Source organism: Acomys minous (assembly GCF_964271855.1).
Source record: "Acomys minous genome assembly, chromosome: 3".
NCBI lineage: Eukaryota > Metazoa > Chordata > Mammalia > Rodentia > Muridae > Acomys > Acomys minous.
In genome coordinates this window covers 38,020,543-38,041,312 of record NC_140485.1, presented here as the reverse complement: position 1 = coordinate 38,041,312, position 20,770 = coordinate 38,020,543, and the positions used below count along the sequence as shown (strand labels likewise).

The following is a 20,770-nucleotide window of genomic DNA, read 5'->3' as shown; positions in this document are numbered from 1 at the left end:
AAAAAATGAGAAAGCCCAGGGAAAGCATGCTTAGATTTTTGTCCAGAAGAAAAAAATGAGCAGGTCCCATGGCAGAGGTTCTGTGCCCAAGTGGCTGCATGGAAAAAGGAGTTTTCCTGGGAAGGACAAGTGAGTATTCTGCCTTGTTAAGGGAATAATTATTCCTCCCATCTTCCTCTGGGCCTTAGGTGAATCAGCCTTCTTAAGGGGTGGTCTCCTGATCAGTTGGCTGATCGGCCTTGTTGGAGGAGACAATCGTATGTAATATTCTAATCTTTAAAGCAGATCAGATTGTCCTATCTCTGTCCAGGGCCAGAGGTGTTGTTTTGAGGCCTAGGGAGAGGCAAAGCTGCTGTTTACTTTTCTAGTGTTATATGAGGGAAATGGGAGCTGGGGTCCAAGTCTCAGGGTTGAAGTAGTTTGTGAATTGTTTCTGAGAGAAATTGTTGTTGTTTTGTTTTCACATTCTGGATCATAGTGCTAAGATATTTCTATTAAAAAAAAAATACTCCAACTAGGTGCAGGTGAAAGACGCCTAGGATTTATCTGTTAGAGTCTCATCTTGATTCTCTAACTAATTACTTGATGCTTCTGGTATTTAGTTGTTTTGTTATTAAAAAATGATATGGTTAAACGGTGGTTGAATAATGGCAGGACAAATTATCAGAGGTGATTTCAGTCCTGGCATTGGCCGGAGGTCAAGCTACTTAGTCTTGCGATTGATGTTCTGAAGTCCGGATTTTCATTCCTGTTTGTAGGAGTAGGGGCCTAGGAACAGAGATTACAGGGTTTGCACAGGGTTGCAGAGCCAGTAAGCAGACAGGCTTTTGGCCTGGCTTCTGGAAGAAACTTTTAACCACTATGCTTTCTAGTTCAGTGGTTCTGTCATGTGCTATTTATAGGGCAAAGCCTGTATTTTGAAATTTTGAGGTAGTAAAATTAGTTTTACTGAAATTCAGTTTCGTATTATCCTTCCCAACCTATTTTTAATCCAGTAACTTATATTTAAATGAAATGTTACTCTTCCTTGTTTGTTCAAGAATGTGTTTGCATGTGAGATTATTTGGCCATAGCAGTAGACACAGGGAGGAAGTCAGTCACCGTTCTTTGCCTTCCAAGAGCAGTGGCGTGTTCTTAATGTATGTCTAGCTGGAGACCCAGCATCACGTACAGGTCTGTTTTCTAGACCCAGCCTTCTTTCTACAGTGAGGACTTTGGCTCTCTCTGAAGCACCGGAGAATGGTCAAGCATGGGATTTTTTTTTTTTTTTTTTGGACGTATTAAGAATTTAGTACAGCCGCTATGTGAAGTATTCAGTGGGTTGACTGGTCATTTACTCCGCAGATACTATCACCACTGATTGTGCTAGAGGCTTGACATGAGATTGTGAACAAAACGTAGGTCCTTAAAGAGACATCTGAGTAGTTCTACAGACTTTGGATCCATTGTTATCAAACTACAGCTAGTGTCATATCATCCGAGGGGCTAGTCTTATTCAAGCCTTTCCCAATGTCACCTCTTTCCATCACAACCCGTCAGCCATCATTCGACTGTATCTATTTCTGTTGGGAGGAGGGTCAGTTTATTTATCAATCTAGGATACTTTTCAGAGTGAAAAAAGTATATGTGTGTGTGTGTGTGTGACGGGAGTACTATTAATATTTATGCTGGGATAGTAAATGTAAGCCGGGATTGTACTAGGTTAAAGGAAATGTATTTTCATTCTACTTATCTGAATTGACACCCCACGCTTAACATTCTTGAATTATAATGAAGGTGTGTGTGTGTGTGTGTGTGTGTGTGTGTGTGTGTGTGTGTGTGTGATAGAGAGACAGAGAGAGAGAGACAGAGAGAGACAGAGACAGAGAGTGATGCTCTTGGTTTTTGTGAAGTTTGTAGGCTTAGGTATGGTTTTCCTTGCAGGAATTCATTTTCAAGTCGTCCACAGAAACTAGAAATTTTGTCAGATAAGTGTCATAAAGTAATAATTTTCACTAAAGTATAAAGTAACAACTCTGAATAATCTTTTTTTTTTTTTTTTAGACAGAAAACAATGAGAGGGGTAGAGAAAGGTAGAGAGAGAGATTGAGATTCTTGCTAAGCAAATTTCATGGCAGCATGTAGTTTTTGTTCAGATAAAGAAATAACATATTTAACCCATATTAATTGCAAAAGTCAAAAAGAACTTTTTGTTGTTGATGGTAACATTGACAAACTAATTAATTGTTACAAATAGAGCAACCTAAAAATAACATAGATCTGCCTTGAGAGCTTTAAAAATTTATATCTATTTATCTGCAAATGTGTGTGACTGCACATACACAGGTCAGCAAACAAACTGAAAGAGCTGGCTCAAGCTCCTTTACCAGTTGAGTCATCTTGCAGGCTCCGCTTTTAGAACTTTTGTTTCCAGAGATTCAGGCTTTCTTTCATCTGGAATAAGTCATTAGTGATTTTAAGGAGTTGTAAGTAATTCCCAAAGAAGTTACTTGAATGATTTTTTTTTAATAATTCAACCTTATTGATGTATGTCTCTTCATAGTTTTCAGATATTGTCCTCTCTCTCAGTTACTATTTTTAGTAGTTGTTAAAAGAGTAAGTTTTGGAAAATGGCCATCAAAACATGCAAACAGATGAAAACTGAAACAAAAGTCACTGTCTGGGCAAAGGGGGAGGGGAGGGGAGTGAAGGGGGTGGTGGCGATGTTTGTGAGAGGTGTCTTGACACCTCATGGCCTGAAGAGAGTGATTGCTCCACCAGCCTGTGTTGTGGGGGTGGTGAAGTCCCAAGACTGAGTGTAGTTGCTTTTAGGTTTAAGCCATGCCTGTTGGCCGTTGGCCTTTAGGCTACAGCCAGAGGGAGAAGGAGACAGAGACAGTTTTTGTTTTATTTTTTAAAAGTCACTACATTGCTGGGCGTGGTGGCGCACGCCTTTAATCCCAGCATTTGGGAGGCAGAGGCAGATGGATTGCTGTGAGTTCGAGGCCAGCCTGGTCTACAAAGCGAGTCCAGGAATGCCAAGGCAACAGAGAGAGACCCTGTCTTGAAAAACAAAAACAAAACAAACAAAAAATCATTACCTTATGGAGGGGTGGTCTTGTTGAGGTTATTAGCAACCACTTATGCCCAGTAAGTGAAAAAACTACCAAGATGTGATTGTAACAACCTCAGCCTAGCCCAGGGTAGCATGATGAAAATGTAGCTAAGTCAGTTTAGCACCAATTATCAGAGCATCTGAAAGTAACATAGTATTAAAGCCTTTGTAATACCCCTGGACTCTGAGTGGCATCCTTCTGGTGGTTTCAGTCCATTTTAGCTTTGTCCTACAACAGGAGAAAGTACTAAAGTAGGAACAAAACAAAGGAGAGGCATTAAATGTTACTTGATCCACCGGGGCAAGTCTGGGTGCTGGGGAAGCAGCTGCAGTCCTGACTCAGTTTCAATGGAGAATAAGCAGTGCTGAATTTGAATAGCCAATTCCTTGAACTCATCTTTCTCCCTGTGTCAGAGAGGACACATGAGTCGGTGAGGCCACAACTTTCACTTTACAGTCTGGGTGAGAAATGAACACACATGCTAAATCAGTCTCCATAAACCATCCTTACCTTTATTTTGATTGCCTCCTGACATTTTTTGTTTGTTTGTTTGTTTCTGTTCTGTTTCCTTCCTCTCTCTCTCTCTCTCTTTTTTTTTAAAGTTGGCTCTCAAGCGTTAAAATGATTTCACAACCCATTAATTGGTTGTGAGCTGAAGTTTAAAACTACACGTCTAAATAGATTTTTTTTTTGTGGGTATACATGTTTGAAGGCAAGAACCATGAAGTAATGTTTTCCTATCAGTCCTGTTAATAAGTATAATAAATAATGAGCCATAATAAAGCATGAACCATTTAGTTAATTAGAATATTTACCATAATACATGCTGCTGGGTTGCTTTCCTTATGAATAGTGCATTTTGTCTGCTAGGATGAAGTAATTGAGTGTTTCCAATCTGCCCAGACGGTAATCCTTACAATGCTTCTTGTTGCTGTTAAATGGTCTATTGAAATAGCATTTTGTCTGTGTGTCTTGGCTGGTAATGAACACTGTTTTGTCATCATAGGGTTACCAGAACAGCTGTTGACACCCAAAGAATGCCTGAGAACGCCCATTAAGCAGCAGAAAAAAGAAATCATAGTTTTAACCCTTTTCTGTTTTCTATGATGTCAGATGGTAGAGTACTTGATTATGTGGAAACTAAGGTTCTTCTGTTTCTGGCTATCATTCTCCAGGATTAGAATACTATATATATATATATTTTTCTCTTCAGAGTATATTCCACAATTGAAAACTGGTCTCCATTTAATAACACAATAAGGAAAACTAACCGAAAAGAAGCTGAACTTCTTTTCAGCCTTACTAGTTTTTATTATTTATTTTTATTCACTCCCTTCAGAACATGCCTTTTAATCCACACATGCTTCTTTGTGGTGTGATATTTGCAAACTAGTGTGGGGGAGTCACTGTCTTCTCTAACTTACAGGCTTGTGCCTCCCTGAGGAACACACCCCAAGTGTCTCTGGGACTGTGTTACTTAATCAAGAGCATAAACAATTTCAGCATAAAATACTATGCTTGGAATGAAGTCATGCGTCGTTCTTAATTGCTGAACTCTTATAATTTTAAGGGGGTGTGTGTTTAAGTCTGCTCATTCACACACTTGCTAACACAAGCAAAGGAGCCCACACATACAGATAGGAAAAAGATGAATCTGAAGGGTTCTTATTTTCTACTAATGCTTTCAATGTGCAGGATCAGGAATGCTAAAGTGGGAGTCATAATGAAAGCTGTAGCCTTAGAGTTACAAGTGAGTAAAAAGTGTTTCACAGTGGAGAAAGCTGCAATCAAGAGATCTGGAAGCCTTCTTCCTGGCTTTTGTCTCATTGCTCTATATATGATCTTTCCATATCAAACTGGGCATGCTTAAATGACAGCAGCTTTTCATGTGATTAAAGTTCTGATTTCTGAAGGCCACTTAAAACACCCTGAGCTGTACTTTTGCTTACCTTCAGTGCTGCTCTTATGATCTGTAGTCACACTGCTCATAATTCTTTTTTTTTTTTTTTTGAGTTCAGGTTTCCTGATGGTCATATTTTTGGAGCTTGTTACTTGTAATTCTCTAATTTTTTGATGACTCTTTCCTTTGATGACTGATTTTTATCTCATTTGACCATGATTTTTTTATATTACCCTTTTCCTCCCAGAAAACACCCTCACACAACCTCAGGAAACCAGTTACTTCGTTCAGTGGCATTTAGAAAAAAGCAAATGCAGTGGGGACTATGATTTGTATCCTGACAGTATACAATATATATGCATATGTATACATTTTATATATTGTTCTATAAACTACATACATTAAGAATTTTCATATACCAATAATTAATTTTGTATGTGATATGCTTCAGTGTTGGCTATCCACTATGTTTCTTTCAAACAATAGTATTTGTCACAAGCTAAATAGATATCATTTCTTCTCCTGTGCTACTTGTGCTACCAACTTAAAGTGTTTGTGAGGGTTTTTGGAGGTACTGGACTTGGTATGCCAGGAAATATCAATGGCAAATGGTCTATCGGTCAGCAAGTGTCTTAACTCATTTATTCAACACTCACACATTGTGTCTTCACTGAGGAACATCATCAATCTAATGAGTGATACCACAGGTCTAAATAGTAACTCTGTACAAAGTAGCACATTTCCTTACACTGTGTGTGTGTGTGTGTGTGTGTGTGTGTGTGTGTGTGTGTGTGTGTGTGTGTGTTTATGTGTGCCATGTACATGCCTGGAACCGTGGAGACCAGAAAAGACTGTAAGATCTCCTCACATAGGGCGTAGAGATGGTTGTGACTCTCCTGATTATGGGTGCTAGGAACTGAGCCCAGATTCTCTGCAAGAACAGCAAATGCTTTAGCCACTGAGTCAGCTGTCTACCCCAACGTCTGCAAGTACACCCCAAATGTACTTGAAATACATTTAGAGTTCATTGAAGATTTTCTTCCTTCTCTCTCTCTCTCTCTCTCTCTCTCTCTCTCTCTCTCTCTCTCTTTTTTTTTTTTTTTTGAGGGTCCTGGACTTGCTTTGTAGACCAGGCTGGCCTTGAACACACAGAGATCTTCCTGCCTCTGCCTTCTTGAGTAGTGGGATTACAGGCATGGCCACCATGCCTGGCTCTCATTGAGGGTTTTCTTGAGCTTTTGGTCTAACTTGATAATTTCCTCTTGTTCTTTCATGTCTCTATACTGCTTTGTGAAGCTTTTAAGGGTAAGTCTATGTTTTGTATGTCTCTGAACACAGGCACACACACAATAGGTGCTCGGTAAAGAAGGAGAATAGGTTTGGCTAAATGTTGATAGCAGAAAAACAAGCAAAAAAACCAACAAGAGGAAAGTAATCAATCTAAAACCAAAAGAACCCTAGTTTCTTGATTCTCCCACATGTCTGTAAATCACATTTTTGGTTTTCTATAAGGATTAGGGAGAGAAACCTCTAGGTATAGAGTGAATGTTTCCCCCTGTCAGCAGAGATGCCAGGAGGCATCTCTATCATCTATTGACAGCTACAGGAGGCATCTCTATCATCTCTACCATCTATTGATGGCTACAGGAGTCATCTCTATTATCTCTATCATCTATTGACGGCTACAGGAGGCATCTCTATTGTCTCTATCATCTATTGATGGCTACAGGAGGCATCTCTATTGTCTCTATCATCTATTGATGGCTACAGGAGGCATCTCTATTGTCTCTATCATCTATTGATGGCTACAGGAGGCATCTCTATCATCTATTGACAGCTACTGAACTATTTTTTCTCTCAACTTCCCCTTTTGTTCCAGGCTACTTTGCTCTGGCATAATGCATTTGAGACTCCTCCGCATCATTGCTTGCAACCTTAGTCTGTGTGGCATATTACTAGATCACATTCCATTGAGTACACATGCAAGGGATTCCCTGTACCTAGATACTTGAATTGCTTCCAGTTTTAGGCACTGATACCATTCTGACCTAGGATTGCTGTGCCATATGGGTTTAAGTGTATGTTCAGTTTTATCAGAAACCATTGAGCTATTTTCTAGAGCAGTGGTGCCTTTTGCAAGAGGCTCCATAAGTGTATGGAGTTAGTTATTCTGAAGCCTGTTCAGCATCTGTCACTGTCTGTCTGCTATTGCCCTGTAAAAGTCTAATAGCTCTTTTAATAGCTCTATGGGTTAATTTGCATTTTCTTAGTAATTAATGCTAAATATCTTTTTATGTGCTCCCTCACCATTTGTAGATCTGCTTTGGTAAAGTATTCATTCAAGTATTTTGTCTTTTAAATTTGGGTTTGCTTCCCATCACTGATTTTGAGAATTTTTCTCCGCATTGTGTTTCTGTGTGCCTGTGACCTTGGCAAGGTTTACAGGAAGTAGATGCTCATGTTCCTCTGGTTTAATAATATGTTTTCTCAGTGGTTTGTGTGTGTGTGTGTGTGTGTGTGTGTGTGTGTGTGTGTGTGTGTGTGTGTGTTTTAATATGTTAATAATGACAATTCAGTTTTGAAGTACTTTCTGCAAACATTCTAAAAGGTACTAAAATGGAGGGTTTAACCCAAGATAGTGATGATAAAGTGAAATAGATGTTCTTCCTCTCTGATATGAATGTTTAGAAATTTTCAAAGTTTGAACGTGACATTTTCTCATGCACAAGTTGGGAGGACAATCTTATACTTGGGACAGCCAAGGGCCTAGAGCAGAAAATGACTTTACATGTTGGTAACTTTTTTCATTGGTAATTAGCACTCACTTTTAAGTGTCAGTATGGTGACTGTGGGGAGCATTCTAAAGAAAGAAGTGTTTGGTCCCCTCTGCCCCTTAAGGAGCACGGGCTACACTTTGGTACTTGAATCATTAGGGAAGAGGCTGATCAGCATGGAAGCCTTTGCACCACTGTCCAAAGCTGTTTGTAGTAGGTATGCTCATGAAGCATTAAAAACATGTCTGTGTTGATGTCTAGTAGGATTCAAAGAGTGCCGAATAAAACAGGGCAGAAGTCTGTGGAGAAGCATCCAATTAAAATACCAGATGTGCAGTTCTGGCCCTGTCTGCATTGTGAAGTCATGGTTCTTCATGGATATGTATTTGTTATTTTCAAAATGCAGAGATTCTAATTTGTATATGTGAAGCTCATGTGTGTGTGTGTATGTGTGTGTGTGTGTGTGTGTGTGTGTCTGTGTGGGCACACGTGCGCTTGTGTGTGAAAGTCAGAAACCAACCTTGGGCTCTGTTTCTCAGCAACCTCCAAATTTAGATTTTGAGGCAGGGTCTCTCATTGACATAGAGTTCTCTGAGTAATCTAGGCTTGCTGGCCAAAGAGCCCAGGGGTCCTTCTGTCTCTGCCTCCTCAGCACGGGGATTACAAGTATGCACAACCACACTCAACTCTTTTCTCTTAAATCAGTAATCTTTCTTGTTGTTGTTTTTTGTTAGTTTTGCGTTGCTTTGTTTTGTCTAGACAAGATTTCTTGTAGCATAGCCTGACCTTGAACTCACTGCAGCCAAAGATGGCTTCGGTTCCTGATTCTCCCCCTGTACCTTTGAAGTGCTGGTTTGTGGTTTTCTGGTGTTGGGGATCAACCCCAGGACTTTGTGCATGGTAAGCAAGTACTCTACCAAGTGAGATGCATTCTACATTCCGCTTTAAATGTGAGTCATGGATATTTGTTGAAGGTTATTTTTATATAAATATATAACATATTTTGTAGGGTTTTTTTTTTCCTTTTTCTCTCTTACCTCAGCTATCACACAAATAACTGAGACTCGATATTTGTTTATAAAGCTTTACAGCACAATCTTGAACAATTTCAGTCTGTTCTTAGCCCTTTATGTTATTCTGACTTCATGTTATCCAAAATTCCCAAGTTACTTGCTTTTTAGTTCTTTCTTTGCAGCGGCTGACTCTTCTCCACCTCTCCTGTACCTCTGCGTGTGGCAGAATCCCCTACTTCCTCCCCTACCTGGCTGGTAGCCTCGCCCTGTCTTCTCCCATGCTCCACCACTGGCTGTAAGCTGCTTTACTGGCATACAAAGAACAGTTAGGGGACTGAGTTTATACAACATTAAGACAGGAGATTCTCGGAACCAGATGCTGGGGATGCAGAAATCAGCATTTGAATTACACAATAACCTTATACTAAAAGAGACTGAACTGGCGGTGGGGGAGGCAGGAGTCATGTCTGTGTGGCATACGCTACCTGCTAAGCTATCTTTCTGGCCCAATAATGCAGTTTCTAAAAAGTTAAGTTTAACTAAATGTTGAAATTATACCTTAGATAATTGCACGTTAAGAACAGTGGGGATGATGGGTTTCAAAGTAAAAACTAAATGTCAGCATATTATTTGGTATGAGAGCTTTACCATTCATCATACCCTGGCTTCTGCACCTATATCCATACTAAGGACATTGTACGGAGCTAGTAAATGGATGACAAGCTTTTCACTCATTTATTTATTTATAATGGTAAAGAAAGACACTAGTTAACTTCTTATTCTTTTTGGCTTTCAGTAGCAAAGATATGGTGTATATAGGCTGCAGGGAAAAAAAGAAACCAAAAATTTTGATGTGTGTTAAACTTTATACCATTGTATGTGTATATATAGAAACACACACACCATTCTGTAGTGTGTATAGGCTGCAGGGAAGAAAACAAACAAAATTAATGAAGTATGTTAAATGTTAGTATTTAGAGACATAGAAAGATATTTTTAGCAGAGACATTTTCTTCATTTTGAAAATGAAAATAGGCACCAAGAGATGAACATGCTTTGAACTATATGATATCTTTTAGAAAAAAAAATCTGTAATGATATCCACGAAATATGGTGGTGGTTATATGTGGGTGTTGATAGTGTTGAAGGCTGTAGTTGTATTTTATTATTATCATTTTTAAACAACATAGGTTACTTTGTGATTATAAAAGGTGGAAAGAAAGATTATTTGCCTGTGAATGTTTAAAAGTATCAGAAAGGAAATTTAATTCTTGGTTAATTTTAGGAAACTGGTATGATGTTAATTTTTATTGCTTTTGGATGCTAGAAGCCTTCTTTCCAAATGTTTACACTAAAGGCATTTGTTAATAGTTAAAAAATGTTTATTATTTATATTGTGCATGTGAGTGTGTGTGTGTGTGTGTGTGTGTAGATTAGGAACAATTCTGTGTAATTGTTTCTGTCCTTCTCCTTATATGTGGGTCCCTGGGATTGAACCCAGGCCACAATTCTTACCTAGCAGGTGCCAGCAGTAGCTGAACCATTATAGTGGCCTACGGCCCATGAAGAATTTTTCAAAGTTGCTTTAATTTGGGGTTGTACTGTAGACATCTGTTATCTGGAAATTGGCCTGCTATTTCTGGTTGATTACCAGAGACCCTGGAAAAGTTATTGTGAGACTACTAGTTTATCATAACCAACCTGTATTATTGGAATTAAAGTCCACCACCAACCAGTTTTGTTGTTCCTGTTTTGTGTTTGTTTGTCTGTTTGTTTGTTTGTTTGAGACCCGGGTTTCTCTATGTAGCTTTGGCTGTCCTGGAATCACTCTGTAGACCAGGCTGGCCTCGAACTCACAGAGATCCACCTTCCTTTGCCTCGAGTGTTGGGAGTAAAGGTGTGCACCACCTCCCCTCCCCCCCAGCCCAGTTTTATTCTTACTGCTTGTTTTATGTCTCCTCCCTTTGTCTCCTCTCAGAGAACACATTTAAGAACTGTGTGCCACATCTTGTATGCGCTTTCATGACTTTTGAGGTGTATAGTCAACAACATGACAGTGGGAGGGCCGTTTCAAGTAATGCAAATTTAGATAACACTCACTCCCCTGTTTAAAATTAAATAGTGCTGAGGTCAAAGTCCCAGACACAGCTCCCAGGGAAGCATAGTACAGAGAATTTAAAAGGTGGGGTGTGGAAACAGAGTCTCTACTGTGGAGATGCTTTAGTGTTCCTAGGTTTTATGGGAGGGAAAAGATGAGAGTTTAACCACAGGGAGATGTGTCAGTTTCAATGAAAACAATTGCACCCTGTAAACAGTAATGTCGAAATCAGTGACTGATGCTGTTTGAGTGTTCAGGTGTGTGTTTTTTTTTAGTGGAATGCTGTGCTGTTGTGTGTCTCATCTCTGTGGTGAAGAGTTGGATGCACTGTGTTGCGGGGGTGGACAGTGTAGACTTGTGTTCTGTCTGTTGTGAAATCAAAGATGTATAGAAAAGATTTTCCCTCCGTCCTGCCAGATGACATTTTAGATTCAGTCTCTAGTGTTCTCACCAAATTGCTTGCAGTAATCCTAATTTTTTTTTTTTTAATGCATTGGTGTTTTGCCTGCATGTCTGTGTGAGGGTGTTGGATCCCCTGGAACTGGAGTTACAGACACTTGTGAACTGCCATGTGGGTGCTGGGAATTTAACCCAGGACCTCTGAAAAAGCAACTAGTGCTCATAACTACTGAGCCATCTTTCCAGGCCCCCATCCTGATCTATTTGAGAGAGGATTTTGTCTTATTCCCAATGAATTTTTTTTTTCTTTTAAAAATGTAATTTCTTGTGCCGAGTGGTCGTGGTGCATGCCTTTAATCCCAGGACTCAGGAGCAGAGGCAGGCAGATCTCAGGATTCCAGACCAGCCTGGTCTACAGAACGAGTTCCAGAACACCAGGCCTACACAGAGAAACTCTGTCTTGAATCCCATCCCCATCCCCATACTTTTTTTTTTTTTTAAACTTAAGATGGTGTGACAATTAGTATTTGGTCCTTAGCATTTTATTTCTTTTTTTTCCCCCCCTCTTTTTGTTTTCAGTGAAGTGCTTGGTCTGATAATCTCTACTAGATTAAAAGATATGAGTCCTGAAGTTTGGAGTTTTGTTAAAATTTTAGGATCTACCTTCAGTTCTAGATGTCACTCTTCAGAGTGTCTATTGTTCCCTTCTTGTAAAGGGGTCTCTGCCTGGGAGGCACCAACCATGTAATGCTCCGCCTCCTTCTTAGTCCTTCTGGATTCAGAGGACCTGTAGGCACAGCCAAAACAGGTGATGGGAAGCAATTGCTATTACTTGGTGAGCTTACTTATTACATGTGACTTGACATTTTCTGATTTTCACAGCAGTCTAAAGCTACATGATTTCTGCCTCCATTTTAACAGTGAAGTATCCAGATGTCCACAGCTCAGCAGCCTGCCAAGGTCACACAGCCAAAGGTCACAGTACTGTTGTACGGGTGAATCCTGGGCTCTTGGCTTTGGTAACCCTTGTATTTCTAGCCAAAGTCACCTGGCTTGGAGGCATTCTTTTCTGTTGAAACTGCCCTTCAGTGGTGTTTGTGACTGGTCCTGACCTTGTGTGGCTTTTGTTTTGTTTTCTAGTTACATTTATTCTGGGGAAGGAATCCTAGAATGGTGAATCACCAGGTTCAGTATGATGGCTGGCTAGCAGACTGAGCTGCTCGTGTAAATTTAAGGTTACTGATTTGTGAGAGTGTCTTGTAGCCGAAGGTTTCTTAAAAATCATATTTACTTAGCTACTTACTTAGTTTAGAATGTATGGAGGTGTTTTCCTGGCACCACATACATGCCTGGTGCCTGCAGAGGCTGACAGAGATTGAGATCTCATAGAATTAGAGGTGCAAGTGGTGGTAACCCACCATGTGGGACCTGGGTATTGAACCCAGGTTCTCTGGAAAAGTTGTCAATGCTCTTAATGAGTTATCCGTCTCTTCACTCCTGGCTGAAGATTTCTAAGCAACTTTCTTTTACATAAGTATTTTATGTGAGTTCCATATATTTGTAATTGCTAGCTAGGGCTTCTATTTGTTCGTTGTTGCAGTGTAACTAACTCATCACCCAGTATGCCTTTTAACGTCTTATTTGTGAAGTCTGTGCATCTTGGATTCTCTTGTGTGTGTTGGTGATGTCAGGTCTAGAATCTACTCTTGGTACTGTCTGTAGGTTGTTTATCGCCATTAGCTCTCATTATTTTTAAGTGGGTACCCACCCACCTTATACTCTGTAACCACAGGATTCTAGGGCTGCTATGGAGATAGTATCTTGTAGTTTATCCCTTTCACATCTTTTTACTTTATTCCTAAGTGTTTTATAACTGTAGCTCTGATAGTGCAAGGGAAAACATTTTTTAAAAAAGAGCCTCCGGCTAGGTAGGGTTTATGTGTAAAATCTCTTAAAATATTGGAAGTCTTACTCTTGACCCAGGACTTAGAAACAAAACCTCCCCATATATTTAACCTACATTAGTTTGTAAATACAGAGTCTCGCTAATTGTAGTTACAGCTCACAGGAAACTGCCTGTTGTGTCTTGTTACTTTGCGGGGGGAAAAGTGAGCTGTATGAGTGTGTGTCTGTGTGTGTCTGTGTGAGTGTGTCTCTGTGTTTGTGTGTGTGTCTATGTGTACGAATGTATGTTTTGTGTATGTTTCTGTGTGTGAGTGTATATGTGTGAGTCTGTGTAAGTGAGTGTATGTGTGTGTCTATATGAGTATGTGTCTGTATTGTGTGTAAATGTGTGTTTTCAGGTGAGTGTGTATGTTTGTGTGTGCATCAGTGTGTGTATTTGTGTGTAATTGTGTGTTTTACAAAATGCTGAATGCAGCCAAGAGTGTTGGAATAAATGGTTTCTAATTACATAACGTGCTGTGCTGCCACCTTTGATGTGCGATTAATTAGTTCACTCTAGACCTTTTCTGATGAAGTCAATTTTTCTGATACTGTTGGACTCAACCTGAATTCAGGTATGCCAACCTTAAATAGTTTTGGGTGCCTCTGTATAAAGTAATAAATCAACAATTTATTGTACCCTTTTTTGTTTTATTAGAATAGCTAAAAAGCAGCAAAAAGGTGATTTTACATAATCACTGTTTACTCATATGAGACTATTGCTTTGCCTTTCAAATTAAATTTTGTGTCATATTCTTTAAAATGTTTTTGACTGGGTGAGGTGGCACACATCTATAATCCAAGCACTCTGGGAGGCATAAGCAGGCCGATTGCTGTGAATTTGAAGCCAGTCTGGTCTACAAAGTGAGTCTAGGACAATCAAGGCTACGCAGAGAAACTCTGTCTCAAAAAAACAAACAAAAGAACTGTATTGGTTAAGGCTCATGTGGTTTCAGCAGAAGTGGTTTTCTAAAGTAAAAGTAATGCATAGCCTTTACATTTTCTATCATGGTAAACTGTTCAGAAAAGATCTTTAAGTGAACCTTGTATACTTTTAATTAAAAAAAAAAAAAAAAGGACTCCTCCATGATAAATTTACAGCAAAAGGAGAATCATAATACCATGTGAGGCTAGGAAGCTGCCCAAGCCAATTAGTTTCATTTTAGAGAGAAGGACAGACAGAATCAAACTGGGTGCCAGTAGTCAGAGTTGGAACTTCCTTTTCTGTCCGCTATTCTGATGGTATTTCTCTAGTCTTTTTCCAAATTATTATTTAAAATCTTTTAACTTTATTTTATGTGTATAGGTGTTTTGCCCACATATGTGCCTGTGCACCATTTTCCTGGCACTTGCAGAGTCCTGAAGAGGGCATCAGATCCTCTGGAACTGGAGTTACAGAGGGCTGTAAACTGCCCTGTGGATGCTGGGAACTGAACTGGGGTCCTCTGGAAGAACAGCAAGCGCTCTGCACCGCTGAGCCATCTCTAGCTCCTTGCCAATGTGTTTATGGAAAACGAGTCCTTCCACTTTCCCAACTGATGATTGCTTCTTTAGGTAGCATTGTGACCTGGGTTTAAAAGAAATACTTCCTGGAGAAACATACAGTGTCTTTTAAGTTATCTATAGCAGGAATAGAGTTGTTTTCAGTGATAGAAAAATTGGGAATGCTTGTAAGTCTGTGTGGTAATGATAGGGAAATTTCAAGCTATGAGGAATTTATGTGAATTTTGACTCCTCAGTTTGTGAGCTGTTTATAGTCCTTTTCCTACTCAGTTGTCAAGCAGACATACACTACTTACGGTTCATTGATGATTATGCCGAGTTCTTGAGGGTATTATTCCTCTCCTCTTTAGGTGCCGAGGAGTGAACCTGGGACCTTCCGAATGCTAAGTGTACTCTGTCACCAGGGCTCCACATCATCCCCGCCTTTCCTAATTTTAATCTGGGCATTATTCAGCCTTTGCTTTCTGTATTGATTAGCAGTGAGGAGACTTATAGGAAATACATACTACATGGGACGGCTGATGAGGCAGTTGAGTTCATAGAGTGCACATTTCCTCCTCCTGTTGGCTTTAGGTTATTTTGCCTCACCGAGAGCTTCGGCTTCCCAGTTAGCAAACAGTGATTGGGTGTGCAGTTTTATACCTGCCCCCTTTTGCAGCTTCTGTTCCTGCTGGTTTCGGTCCTACAGCGGTTCCTGTCATTCCCAGTCCAAGGCATTTTCCACCTGCCCTGGGAAAGGCTAGGAAGAAGCGGGGGAGGGCGATTCCTATTTCTAAATTTTTAGTGAGAGGAAAGGTGGGATAGAGTGACTTCTCTACTGGCGAACTGAAGGTGTTTTACCTTGAAAATATTTTGTCTGAGTGAACAGATGACAGTTACACCTTATTTTACGTGATTTTTCTAATGCCTCTTTCTACCAATCCTTATAATCCAGCATTGGAACTGTTTCATACTCAGAGGGACCCAAGGGCTCAGCCACTGCATTTGCCTTCAGATAAGAGGCAGAGGCAGGCGAGGGACTTGTTCAGTTGGCCCAGAGCATGCCAGGACTTTCCCTCAGAAGGCTGTTAATGTGTCTTTCACAGTGTTGATATCCAGTGGAGTATGGAAGAGAAAGTCAAGTCAAAGGCAGCTGCCAGGGGAGAGGAGAGTGATTAATAAAGTATGTTTTAACTGTTTGAACCAGTTAATTGTTGAGTTACGCCGTTGAGTGAGTTCCCTCCTTTCTAAACTGACTACATGCCTATCATGTATGCACTTGTCTCCAGCCTGCATCTGTTCCTAGGCTAAAAATGAAATGCACTGACAACTATTACCTGGAGGACTTTTATAGACTTTTTAAAGAAAATCTGACTGGGCTAGAACTGGGGCTTGGTTTTATTGTCCTTGATTGTAATTCAGAAGCCATTTTCATCCTCAGATCTGTTTGATCTAGTGAGTGTGTGAGTGAGTGTGTGTGTGTGTGTGTGTGTGTGTGTGTGTGTGTGTGTGTGCACGTGCGTGTGTGTGTGTGCGCGCTTGCGGGGACTTGCTTATTTTGATCAGGTATAGGACTTTAGCCACCGCTGCTATTCAAGGACACTGGGAACCTATCCTAGTCTACTTGTTCTAGGTAGATATAAAGCATTTTTTTAACCCAGTGATACTTAAAGGCGGAAATTCCAAGCTTGCAGTATGTTTTTAAATTGTGGGACATAGTTCACTGTGAGAGAGTTAACTTTCCTAAGCATTGCATTCTGAAATCAGATTGGGGCAATTCCCTTGTCTTCCATGCTCATTTTCCTAGCTTCTGTACAAAATATCAGTGTGTAGTTTGTTTTCTGTTGGCTTAAACAGTTTATGATGATCACTGCTTAATTAATAATGTTCCTAACTTCATGTTTTGCAGGGATATCAGCATGAACAATATCACCCAGCTACCAGAAGATGCATTTAAGAACTTTCCTTTCCTAGAGGAGCTGTAAGTACTACTTTGAGCAACGTCTACCTGTGTATTTCCTGCTCCTTTCTTGTTGGAAGCTGCTTCTATGGAGAGAGCCTAGTGTTTTCTGTCTGAGAACTTTTGGTAGCTCAATTTCAGTGAGCTTTGTGCTCACTGGGGAGTTGGGGGGGGGGCAGACAAACTTGCTTTTTTTAGCAGTATAATTACTGAAGTTATTTTTGAAAGCCAAAACTAAAAACTGCTACTTCCATAAGACATTTCGCCCCCCCCTGCAATTATTATGACCATGATTGCTGCAGTGACACAAGTTAATTACAGTGCGATCCTGAGATAACATGGCTCCTACATAATTACCATTGTTGCCAGAGGAGTTTCTATATGGGTAACAGAACCAGAAGAAATAACACAAGGTGTTCCAGGGTCGTGGTGAAACAGACCACGTTGACAGTAAGTAGACAGCAAGCAGGAAAGGGATAATAGATCACCTTGGCTGTTTGCACATGACCTTTGGCGGGGGGAGGTAAAAAAAACAAATGCCAGCAGCCCACTGCATCTCCTAGAATGCTTGTAAGAACATTTCTGCTTTTGTCAGCTACAATATGAAAAAAGCATTTTTGATGTTTTTAACCTCTCTTCTAGTTGCTCTTTCCATATGGTTTTAACGTCCATAATGAAAAGAATGCACCTTTAGTTTTTTCAAAGGACCGGAAACCATGCTTTATATTTTTTGAATCCTGGTGGAAAGTAAAATTAGAGTTGAGTCAGTTAATATAAGCCCCACTTCATGGCTTATGTAGTATGTGGTGGTAGAAAGGTTACAGTTTGATACTCAGAACATCAAAAAGACACAGGCCTGAAGGTATCTAAATTCACGTTATAGTCTATGTCCTGCTCTGCAGCTGTTGAATATTAGAGCCAAGTCAGTGAAGCTGCTTCTCCAAGTGCAACCCTTTCCTTATAGCTTAGAGTAGGAGTCCAGTTAGAACCAGATTATGTTCCTTGCTCATTGAAATAGCAATTTCAAGACAATAAAATCGAAGAGAATTTTTTTTTCCCACACTACTTAGTTGAGCCTAATGCTTCCACAGCAAAAAATTGAACAGAGATTATTTGTCACAAGTTTTAAGAACTGGGCCAAATTACTTACACTCTCTCTGTTTGGTGCCTTTGACTATAAGGTATGATTAATAATAATCCCTCATTTGTATTATTCTGGCATGTACAAAATGTATGTCTTAAATATTTAGTATGGTATATGAAACCACATGTTCTTTAAATGCATGCTAGTATTTTACCAAAGTGCATAAGGAAAAATTATGTTCAGGATGAGGATTTAAGGGTATGGTGCATTTTATTTATGCCTTTTTATATAATGAGTATTAATTGTTTTACAGTAATGCTGTTGGAGCTAATTGCTTTTGACGTCTCTATCTTTACCACTATAATCAATTGTTAAGGCGCGTTTCTGCTTTCATATTTTTTTCCACATGTAATTTTAGACTTCAGGATTAATCCGTCTTTACAGAAGTAATTATGTAATCAAAGGACATTAACAAGTGGTTGCTCAGGCATTGTATAGCCACTGGGGGATGTATGATGTACCAGACAGGAAATGGAGAAGCTTCCGACACCCTAGAGAGCTCCTGTGTGCAGACCACCTTTGTTGATGCCTGCAATTACCAGTTACACTTTTAGGGATTTTTGTAGTGGGAACCTGACTAATCTCTGCTTTGTGAAATTCCCCGTCTTGGATTTCTTAAAATCTCAGATGACCAAGTATTTGTGAACCTCATAAGCTCTATCAACTGAGAGTTTTAATTGGAACCAAACTGAGTTTGATGGCTAGTTCTTAGTAGCTGAGTCATGGTCTCTCTGTATTCTACCATCTCAATAATGAAGCCTATCAAATCAAGCTGGTATAACCACTCTGAATACTGTATAAGATTTTAAAAAATAGTTAGGAGAGCCGAAAGTTATTTACAAAGTGTATTTCAAAATAGTCTTTAATACTCTAGCAATACTTTAGGCATCCAAGAAAGCTTATTTTCCAGGTTAAAGTGAACATTAAAAAGTAATTTTTGTGTAAGAAAACAATGTAGTGATACGGCCTTGCAGCCCTGACTATTGTAATGCTTCATAAACATCATAACCATTTGTTCAGAAGTCATCTGGAAATGACTTAAGAGTGATTGTGAAGCTTAGTACACTTAAGTAGAAATGAGTGACTTGCCCAGGGTTTTTCCATGTTAGTTAATGAGGTGGTCTTTACAACACATGACTGGGTTTGGCTAAATTTCATGTAGGGATCTGTAATGCTTAGAGGATGGGGTAGATTCACTTCCCAACAATATATAAGTATGTCCATACATATTTGCACATCCATTTACTCTTTCAGCAAGCACCGAGGCCTGGTCCTTGCCCGTTCTGTGGTGCTATTAGGGCTATGGCCACAAGCGTAGTTCTGTGGGGAGATGACAGTACTCCTAGAGCTGCATTGTTTGACGTCATACCAACTAGAAGTAGGTGGCCATTTAAATTTAGATATGAATCAAAGTAAAAAAAATTCAGCTCCTTTGCTGAAGTAACAATATTTCACACAGGTTATTTTTTATTTTTATTTTTTGTAGTTCTCATACACACTGTTCAATTGTTTTGTACAGAGCTACATTGCCAGCCCTGAACTAGCACATTTTAGTATCGGTAGCTACCTATGCTTAGTGGCTACCATATAAGACACAGTTTCCATCACTGCAGGAAGTTCTGTTAGACAAAGTTGATCTAATCTAAGGAGGAAGATGAATCTAAAAGATGGTACATTGGTGCTGATGTATGAATAGGGTGAGTGGAAGCCAAAAGCACTAGATTTACTTGAGGCTGTAGGATGTGGAAAGCTTTTTTTCATTCCTCAAATCATTTCCATTGGGTTTTGAGTGTAGGAACTGGCCAGATGAAGACAGGTAGTTAAGGGGACCGTGTTAGGACTTTATAGAAGTGACTTGTTATGAAAGGATTGCGGGGAGGTTCTAAAGACATTTCTCAGATGACGGTGGATCATGAAGTTTTTTTTTTTGAGTGAAGCTGGGGGCGGGTGTCAAATGATTCCTGAGGGAGATTGGTTTGATAGGTTTATCAGGAGGATGCTAGAATTGTTAGAGGCCAGTTACGAAGGCTGTAGACACTGGCAGCCGGCCTGCTTGGACCTAAAGGGTTCAGTTTCATAAAGATACAGTGGTTAACAGCTAGAAAGCCTCGCATTGTGTGTTAAAGTTGTTTTTTATGAAACTGTATTTGTTTCTTAGTTTCTTTCTTAACCCAGCTACCATACAAATAATTGAGACTCTATTATATTATTTTAACAAGATTCATAGCACAAGAACTGAGCAGTTTTAGCTCTAAACCCTCTAAGCTGATTTGGCTTCCTCTCAGCGATACTTGCACTTTGTAGCCTTCCCTGCTTTAGTTCTCCTCCTGATGCCTTGTGGACATCTGCCTGTGGCTGAATCCCCTGACTCCTCCCCTAACTCCTCCCCTCTTGGCTGGCAAAAAAAAAAAAATCCAGCCCTGTTCTCTCTCCTGCTCAGCGATAGGCTGTAAGCTGTTTTATTGGCACACCAGGGGGACAATTGGAGAGCAGTGTTTACACAACAGTGAGGCAGGAGATTCACAGAACAAGGATTGCAGCCAGATATGGGGGGGGGGGGAGTGGATACAGAAGCATTCGAGGTACACGGTAACCTTATGCCCTCCATTGTGTATAAGTCCTCTCTCACACCTACAAGAAAGTTAACTTTATAAAGTCAGAGCTGGGCTGAATGTAGTGGATATAAATATACAGAAGGGAAGTAGAGTCATTAAAGACCCTCAAATAGAGTAGGTTTTTAAAAGATCAAAGCCTACAGCTGTAAGGGTTTCGTGTCTTACTCAAGTTCATGCGTCTTGATGTTTTATTATTTTGACTCCCTTCAGAGCCCTGTTCCTTCTGAATTCTGAAGAATGTGTACATACTCTTAGAGAAATATTCCATCCAACCTTTCTATGTGGGTTACATATATTAGATAATGTTGTTGTCAGTTATTTTTCACATTTAATCTACTTTTGAAAG

The 20,770-nt window shown here is 39.8% G+C and overlaps 1 protein-coding gene across 2 annotated transcripts in view; it reads left to right on the top strand.

Annotated features, from left to right (window-relative positions):
- The window catches only part of LGR4 (leucine rich repeat containing G protein-coupled receptor 4), a gene marked incomplete at its 5' end in the record, with an annotated part of 97,358 nt that overhangs the window by 35,994 nt on the left and 40,594 nt on the right, over nt 1-20,770 (top strand). For both annotated transcript variants that reach the window (XM_084774730.1, XM_084774731.1), the window contains one exon: nt 16,615-16,686. In XM_084774730.1, coding sequence (XP_084630856.1) covers nt 16,615-16,686 — 72 coding nt within the window. The remainder of the gene's footprint in view (nt 1-16,614; nt 16,687-20,770) is intronic.